The sequence below is a fragment of the Corvus brachyrhynchos genome, unplaced genomic scaffold (genome assembly GCF_000691975.1).
Source record: "Corvus brachyrhynchos isolate BGI_N302 unplaced genomic scaffold, ASM69197v1 scaffold69, whole genome shotgun sequence".
Classification (NCBI taxonomy): Eukaryota; Metazoa; Chordata; class Aves; order Passeriformes; family Corvidae; genus Corvus; species Corvus brachyrhynchos.
Genome location: NW_008240228.1, coordinates 1,488,146 through 1,497,283, shown reverse-complemented (window position 1 = coordinate 1,497,283; position 9,138 = coordinate 1,488,146). Strand labels below are relative to the sequence as shown.

The 9,138-nt window shown below is 44.4% G+C and overlaps 1 protein-coding gene across 1 annotated transcript in view; it reads left to right on the top strand.

Moving 5' to 3' along the window:
- The window catches only part of ISM1 (isthmin 1, angiogenesis inhibitor), an 18,625-nt gene extending 12,272 nt beyond the window's left edge, over nt 1-6,353 (top strand). The window contains exons 4-6 of the mRNA XM_017745219.1: nt 411-554; nt 2,642-2,731; nt 4,461-6,353. Of these exons, the coding sequence (XP_017600708.1) occupies nt 411-554; nt 2,642-2,731; nt 4,461-4,978 (752 nt within the window). The 3' untranslated portion in view covers nt 4,979-6,353. The remainder of the gene's footprint in view (nt 1-410; nt 555-2,641; nt 2,732-4,460) is intronic.
- The last annotated feature ends 2,785 nt before the right edge of the window (nt 6,354-9,138 follow it).

The window sequence follows — 9,138 nt, the reverse complement described above, 5'->3', positions numbered from 1 at the left end:
TTGTTGTGCTTTGTCTGTGTGTTTTGAAAATATGAAAAAGAAAACTTAATTTATCCTGTGCCTGGTTAGTCTGGTCTATAAACATGTTCCTGTATGCAGGGAGATTATGTGAATAGATGTGTACTGTTAGTTCACGACCCAGCTCTGCAGCTGAGGATTCTCAGCTGCCAAAAGGTCAAAAGAGAAAGGAAATATTTTTTCAAATAATGTTGCATGCATTTCCCTGAGGAGCATCAAGTGTGAAAACCATTTAAACAGCAGGCTTGCGCCTGGCATTCAGCCCAAGCTTCAGGTAGAGACATCTGGATTCCATTCTTGTTTTGCCTTCTTAATAAAAAACACTACACAGTAGTTTTGGGTAGTAGGAGTTTTGTTTCTTCATTTCCTTCCCCGTGTTTGTCCTTGCACAGATTACGTTGATGGCGAGGGCGACTGGAGCCCGTGGTCCCTGTGCAGCGTCACCTGTGGGAGTGGCAATCAGAAGCGCACGAGGTCCTGTGGGTACGCCTGCACGGCCACCGAGTCCCGCACCTGCGACAGGCCCAACTGCCCAGGTGGGAGCTGTTCGTGGGAGCTGCTGCCAGGGGGGGCAGGGAGAGGTGGCCATGGGGTGGGAGAGCCCTCCTGTGTGCAAAGCCTGGGGCCCATGTGTTCCGTGGCAAGGTGAGGGTTCCGGTGGGAAAAGACACACCGATTTTCAACACCATTTATTCATGGTAATGATACACTGCTAGATGCAGTCCACCATCCCTCAGGACTTAAAAGACAAGTACAGGCTTTCTTTGGGTCATGGCAGTCATTTTTGTGCACAGGCGTTTTGTATTCCAAAGGGTGTAATCTACTCTCTTGAAACAAATTTGGAGCTGTTTTAGAATATCAAACCAGCTGTGCTGTTACCTCAGTGAGCTCCTGTTTTGCTGTGCAGTGAATGGCATTGCCTGATCGGTGAACAGGGATGAAGGAATGTATAGTTTTGGCTTGAATATATTCAGAAAATATGGCCAAGGAGCCTTGCCTTAGTTCCTGCCCATTCACAGGATTTGACATTTGAAGTGTCCTTACCATCACCCAGTCTTCACTTTGGCAAAAGCAGGGCTGAGAACTCAAGCCTACATCATGAAAATTTGAAGCTGCTATGGAAAACTGTTTTTTAAATGTTGCTGTGTGTTTGAATTTAGACCAATTTGTCATGCAGTAGCTGCCACAATGCAGGGGATAGGTGCAAGTTCATTACTTCCCAAGACGAGAGAGAGAAGTGAAAACACAAGTTGTGGTGGTATGCATTACTCTCAGTTTACTTAATGACTCAGAAAGGCAGAAATTCTTAAACTGTAGGTCAGGCTTTTTTAATGGGAAGTGAAATGTCAGCAGTGCTGGAAAGGAGATTTAGAAGACTTGGTGAGAGAGTTGGAGAGAAGTTTCTCACTTGCAGATAGATTCATGTCTCCATTGTAAGGCAACAACTGCTAGGCAGTTCAGGGGAAAAATATTTCTGCATGCTCTCATACATCCTAAAACCTCAATAATAAGGGGCTAATTCCAGAGAAAAGCAAGTAACCCCCAGTTATATTGTCTAGTATTTATTACCAGCTAGCACCAAACAGTGGCAAACTTGAAAGAATATATTATGTCATATAACAGACCTCCAACGATCCACAAGCAAAACACATTCACTCTTTGAGGCTGTGCTGACATTTTTAAAATTACAAGGGCAAAGCTCAGCTTCTGCTGTTTATAATTCCAGCAGTGAATTACTGCCTTGTAATGGGTTCTTGGGTATCTATTATTCTACATCTAGTGCTGGAGTTAAGGCAAAACTGTATGATAATTTTATTGAAAATTGGCCTGAGGCTGTTTTGAACCTTTGCAAGCCACCATTATGCCCCAGTTCAGGAGAGCGGGAGAAAGTTCATTGGCAAGAAGATGGATGGTGAATAGACTTCATTATTAACCATATAGTTATCACATATTAAAGATCTTTATGCTCTCTTTAGAGGTCTTTAATTCAATGGGGAGGAAAGGAAAAAAAAACCTAAAACCTTTTTGAGTTTTTTTGAGGAGATATTTGTGTTAAGCCTACGTGGCACAGAAACATTGGGCTGGTCAATAGGCTGAAGTAAAGCAGTAATGAAAGCTGTTTACTTTGGCAAGATCATTTTTCTGGCAATCTCTGTGTCTCTCTACTGATAGCAAACAATTAACTGGAGGTTGTTGGTAGATCCTGATATGCTGAGATCCTGGTATTTTATTTGATAGCTATAAATCACGGGGATGGAATTGCTTGGAGAGGTTGGTTATCTCTTGCCTACTCACACCTTTTAACTCCCTAGCATTGGGAGAGACTAACAAGCACCAATTTTCTTGTAACAGAATCATTTTTCCTTGAAAAATGGTTGCTCACTTATGGAGATGAACTTACTCGCCTGTCTCCAGGCCTGTCGCTCTCTTTTACCTTCCTAACAGCACAGATTCCTTGGTCATTATGCTTTTAAAGGAAGAGTCCAGCAGCAACTTCAGAATGCTCCCCTGCCAAATCAAAGCACCTTGCAGAGCCTGGGGAAGGATGGGTGGCAAGGAGGCAGCTGATTCCATTGTGTTTTAACAGGAAAACACCAGCACCACTAACACGTGTTTGTCTTAGGGATCGAAGATACCTTCCGGACAGCTGCCACAGAAGTGAGTTTACTTGCAGGGAGTGAAGACTTCAACGCAACCAAACTGTTTGAAGTTGGTAAGCAGCACAGTCAATCCTTCAGTAACAGATAAGAGGCTTCCTTAGGGTTTTCTTAGTCCTTTGGAACCAAGATATTGAGTTTATCACTAAAAATATCAGTAACAGCAGTAATTTATTATCTTGCTTATGTTTACAATCTGAACATTTGCTTCAGTCATAGAATCTTTCTCCCCTTAAGTCCTGTGCTTGTTTCATCATAAAATTGTTACTTGCTGTCCTAATTCAGAAAAGAGCTGTAAGACTCCATATTAATGGAGGAGGTAAAAATCAAACCTTTATTATTTTGCTGAAATAGCCTCGAATGGAAGACCCTATAAAAGCATTTTAAATACAGCTGTCACATCAAAAAAAAAAAAAAAGGGCAATGACTTTTATGAGTGTGCTTTGCTTTTATAGCTCTGTGTGCTGCAGTGGGGGGAGCCAAAGCAATTTTATAGGGCATGGCTTGATTCTGAACTATCTAAAACTCAGTCCAATCTCTGCAATGTTCTGCTTTCGACCCTCCAACAAAACCATAATGTGGCCACTCAGAGACACTGGCTGCTGGATTAATTGAATAAGTAGTGTAACCCAGCACCTCCCTCCTATGGTGGCAGGGCACAATAGTTAATGACAGCCAGGATGGGACTCTTTAAGGAGATAGAAAAACAGGACACTAATCACTAAGTAAATATTTTGCAAGAGTGTTTGCTCTAAGAGTTTTAGGTCCCAGTTAGTTACTCTCCTGCAGAGTCCTCTGAAGTAAGTGTGGAACAAGACATGCAGGGGTTTTTTGACAGCCCATAGAAAGATATAGACAACATAAATAATATTTTAGGTAGGAGATGTTTAACTGGATTCTCACAAGAGCCTTGCAAAATAAGAGAGTGCCAGTATTAAATATGCTACTGGTCTACAAACCTCTTTAATCCCAGCCATACGTCATGGCTCTAGTGCCATTAACTCCTCCTGAAGTACAGCCACTCTGATGTATATGCCCTTTTAGAACCTGAATTGCTTTTGGCTTCATTTGCCAGCTAAGATGTCAGTCTCCATGTTTGAACTGCAGAGGCTTGAAGTACCTCTTTGGAAAGTGGAGACCAAATAGAAAAAACTATTTGTTTTTTAGAAGAAAGACTGAATTAGGGCCCAGAATGAACTTTAGAAAGAGTAATCCAGGCCTTGCTTGCCATCCTGTAATCTCTAGCATCGTCTGAAACTTAATACTTCAACATCTGACTGCTGTTTTTCCTGGTGAGTGTGTTCTGACTAAGGGTTCCAGCTGAAGACTGGTCCCAAATCACTGTGATTTCCCTACTTCTGTTGCTTATCAACCCATGGTAGTGTCTCTTGTGCTGCATGGGCATATCAGTGGCTTAATTAGAATTTGCCAGGTAGAAGTGTCACAGATTCCTACTGGCCTGGTTCTGCACTGTAACTCAGACTAGCACTGCCTGAGGCACTGAAGTCAGTCACACATGATTTCTTTACCTGACAAGAGTATAGTGATATACTTATCATATATATCTTGTCATATACTTATATGGTCAGTCACACATGATTTCTTTACCTGACAAGAGAGCACAGTGATATACTGAGGGCAGGGCAGCAAGCTGTGGTTGCCCTTTCTTTCTAAAGCAGAGCACTGGTGCTGAGCAGCTACACTTGACTCATTTATTATCACTGATCACATGAACTGGGATGCTGCTTAATGTATCTTAAGTTTCCATTTCCTGCCCTGAAACAGATACTGATAGCTGTGAGAGATGGATGAGCTGCAAGAGCGAGTTCCTGAAGAAATACATGCACAAAGTGGTCAACGATCTTCCCAGCTGCCCGTGCTCCTACCCCAGAGAAGTTGCGTACAGCACCGCTGAGATCTACGATCGACTTAAGAGGAAGAACTTCCGCTGGAAAGATGCGAGTGGTCCCAAGGAAAAACTGGAGATCTACAAGCCCACGGCACGATACTGCATCCGCTCCATGCTGTCTTTGGAAAGCACAACGCTTGCAGCGCAGCACTGCTGCTACGATGATAACATGCAGCTGATCACCAGGGGCAAAGGGGCAGGGACGCCGAACCTGATCAGCATCGAATTCTCAGCAGAACTCCACTACAAAGTGGACATTCTGCCTTGGATCATATGCAAAGGTGACTGGAGCCGCTACAATGAAGCCCGGCCTCCCAACAATGGACAGAAGTGTACAGAAAACCCATCAGACGAAGACTACTACAAGCAGTTTCAAGAAGCAAGGGAATACTGAGAAGATTTTCCTCTTCTTCAGACACAAAATAGCATTCGTTTCCTGGATGCCAAAGAACTGATGATGGCTGCTGCATTGGCTCCTCCACAGGGGTTGATCAGTTCCTTTCCAATGAATGTATATAGTTGTAATATAATATATAACTATTTTTCATAGTGTGTGTAATTTATAAACACGTATCTCTCTGTCTCACACACACCTATTTTTGCATACAGACATACATAAATCTTGTCCTGATAGGATTTTATACTGCAATAATGTTCATGTAATAATGTGCATTTCATTTTATTTCCCATCTGTAACATAGTGGAGGGGCTGGGGGGTAGCTGCCATCACCATCAGGCCCCAAGGCCCCAGCAGAGGAGGCACATATTTAAAAGTTATTATAAACAGTGGGATTGAAGAATGTACTCTTCCATATGGGAACGGTTTACAAGATTAATGCACCTACTGCATCAGTTTTCTCTGTAATTGGTTTAACGACTAGTCTTATCTAAGAAGGGAAGAACTTTTTTTGGAAGGGTAATAGTCAGAAGTGAATATAGAAAATCCCTAGCAATTTTTCTCTTGGAATTCTTCCTGTTACCTTCTATCTCAGGTCTTTGCTGTCCACCTGGGGTAGGCTTGCAGGAAGTTGTAGCTGTAATTTTCACACAGGCCAGAAAATGTCCTGATGCAGTGGTTCTGCAAGAGTTACAAACAGCCCACTCCTGGAGACATCTCGGATACGGAGCTGCAGCTGTTGGGGCTTACATCTCTAGAGCAGCTACCTGTGAACCGAGAATGCTGTAACTCTTTGGAGGAGTGAGGGCAGAGGAGGAATCCATGTCAAAGGACAAAAAAAAGATCACAGTTCCTTCCCAGTTTTTAATATGAAGAATGTTTGGATCTGCTTGTTTCTTTCTTTTAAGAAAAGAAAGAAGTTTATTTTTTTAGAGAACAGTAAAAGTGGAATCCACAAGTTCCCTGGGATAAAAGATACAAGCAGCCCTTTTCCCCCAGTTTTCTCATGCTGAGTGCAGTGTCCTACAGAAGTAGCTATTCTTTAAGGGAAGCTCTCTGGGAGGAATTATTGGTGACTTAAAATGTCTTAATTTTTTTAAAAAAGCTAGCATTATTTTTGTAAAGTATTTATTGAATTGTAACGATGACTCACATGCGGGATATGTTTATAACATGAAAGGCTTCTGTAGATGGAACTTGATTTCCAAGAACATGACTGTTGTTAGGCAAAGGTCTATTTCCAAACTTTTATAAAGTGCAAGTTTACATACATAATCCTGTCATTAAGCAGCTCATACCTGCATTCTGATGAAAGATAAAAGTTACACTCTGGGTAAATAAATACTTACAGTTCCATCCTGCGAAAGACTGCCTTGCTGCAAGTCAGTGTCTTCATTTGGAACACTAAGGCTAAATGTCACTAGAGAAATGCCTATTTTGGGGTTATGTGGTCTGACAGGCACATGTGGAACCTCACGCAGTGGTAAAGCCAACCGGCATCGCAGTCTGAGCTCAAAGATTCAAGACAGACACAAAAGACAATTGCCTCTGCTATATACAGACACACATAGATGATATTTAATGTCCCTTCCAAACCTTCTGTGGCATCCTGTAAATCTTTTCTGTGTCTCTGTTGGCCTCTCAGGTCTGGTTGATTGTGAGCTCATGGACGGACATGTGCGTGGTGCCCCTGGCACAAACACGGGCACAACAACCCCGCTGGGCTGGGCAGGGTCAGGCTTGTGTTGGTCTGCCCAGATGGTGCAAACCAGGGGGTTCAAAGGCAGCCCAGGCCGGGCACACCCAGTCTGACCCATACTGGAGGCTCTCCTGGATCTGCTGGGCCTCAGACCCCAGCCCTGCTCAGGCCCCAGGTCTCCAGAAACACAGCGGTCTGGGCAAAGCCACCGCATATCTGCGACAGCAACTGGTCTGCTGAGGTAACCTCGGCAGCTGGAAAACTTGGCCAAGTCATGGGAGTCATCCCAGATCCAGACTTGAGTTGGTGGGGAAGACGTGGATATGTTCTAGTACAAGCTGGTAGTAACAAAACATGGTTAGTTGAGCAAGAGGGTAAACATGGGGATCACCCCTTATTTTTTATAGAAACCAGATTTTGTAAATTCTTGCAAGGTCATACGAAGGCGCCACTAGCTCGTGGAGCCAGTTAAATTGACAGCAGATGGATGAAAGGCACAAGGATCTCCAGGATCAGTCACTTCACAGGGAAGACAGGTATTTTCAGGGAGAAAGCTCTGCTTCTTACTTAACAGTGTAGGGGGGAACAACATTCTCAGGTTTCTCTGGGAGCGAGATGAGAGGGCAGTTGGTCACAATTCTTGAAATATAAAACACATCCCTGCCCTTTGTGGATTAGTAAATTATGGTGCTATTGAGAAATGCTACTACACTATTAATAAAGAACATAACACATAAAGTGTCGGGGAAAAGGAAAAATTATTCTAATAAATGAAATGACGCACAAAGTTTCAAGTCTTACTGCTCGTAATTTGCCAAGGCTGGAAACTCTGAGGGAGCCAAATAACTTCTGATAGGACCTACCAGGTGTTTCATAGGATGAGTCCTGGAGCGCAGATTGAGAGAGTCTGCTGTCCTAAGCAGCAGTTTTTATTAAAAACAAAGTCTGTCCTACTTCATAATAAATTATGATCCATCCAGGGCTGGGCTGCATATTTTATTTTCTGTTTTCTTTATCACCTTTCCAATGACCAAAATTGTACGTGAAATGACTTTGTGTAGTAGACTTCAGCAAGGTGCTGGAGTTTACCATGGCCAAATACGGCTCAGTCTTTTAAATACAAGGCTGTTCATATTAGAACAAGCCTCGAGGAAGGGTTTGTGGCTCACATTCCCAGGCACAGGTTGGCGGTTAGGAGAAGCTGTCGTTACGTTTCTTACATAACCACAGAGCAGGCACATTGGAACACTCAACCAAAGATATGGGAGGGATTGAAACAAGCAAAACTGAACAGGGAAACTTAAACAAGGAGCCAGTCAAGTCATCCAACTTATTTTTAACCCCCAATCAATCAGCTGATACAGATTGCAGCACAACTTCCGAGTCAACTTGGTGGGAAAGCATTAAGCTGGCACAGCTGCTGTGAAAGATGTGTGGAGCAGTGCCCTGAGGCAGCCATAAATGGATTGAATCGTACCTTTGATGGTTAAAAGGATGAGTGGGCCTGGCTTCACATTGCCCGGACAGCTGCTGAGCAGCAAAATTCCACTAACATAACCCACAGTGATGCATATGGGTTATAGGACAATATAGCAAAAACCAGAACCATACACACATCCACAAATCCCCACAGCCCTGCATTAGTTACCAGCTGCTTTTCCCCCCTCCCGCTGTGCAGACTGGTTAGCACTGTCAACACAAGGCATTCTTTGGAAAAATGCTGGTGAGTTCGTGGGGCTGCTCCAGATACAGCGTTCGGGGTGAGGTTGTAGGGCTGCCTGCAATGAGCTGCGGATGCACCTGACACTTACAGCTGAGTGGGGCCAGGCCAGCTGAAGGCAGGAAAGGAGGAAAGTTACCTTTTCCTGTTGAAGAATCTGCCCTGCCAAAATGGCAGGGCCTTAATGCCACAGTGCCTTACTTGTGGTGTCTCCCTGGCTGGCAGCAGGAAGGCAGTGAGGGAGAGCTGAGTGATGACCTAGGGAGCTGCCTCTTCTGAGGAGCCACCAGGGCTCCCCCAGGCCTTCCCTTTCTCCCCTTCCTTTGTTCTCCGTCAGGATGCCCCTGGAACCACCCAGCAGCCAGCATGGCTCATAGCAGTTTGGCTTTAGCTCTCAGCAGCAGTCACACATTCATCCTTCCCTGGAGAAAGTCACGTCAGGCTGGACAGACTGTGCAGGAACCTGGCACGTGCCACTCCTAGCAGGGGCAGGAAGCTGTCAGAGCATGTTCATAACCCACCCAGGCACAGCTGCTCTGCAGCTCCACTGTCACCCGCAGGACCATCCAGCACCACACAAGGGACAGTGGCATGGCAAGGCTCTTTCTCCCCCAGAAGAGGAAACCTGCAAAACAGATACGGACAAACTCGAAACTCTTCCTGTTCCCTGCATCCAGCTGCACAGGCACCAGCACGGCCACGTCCCTCCCCTCCAAACACAGGGAACCCAGCATGCTG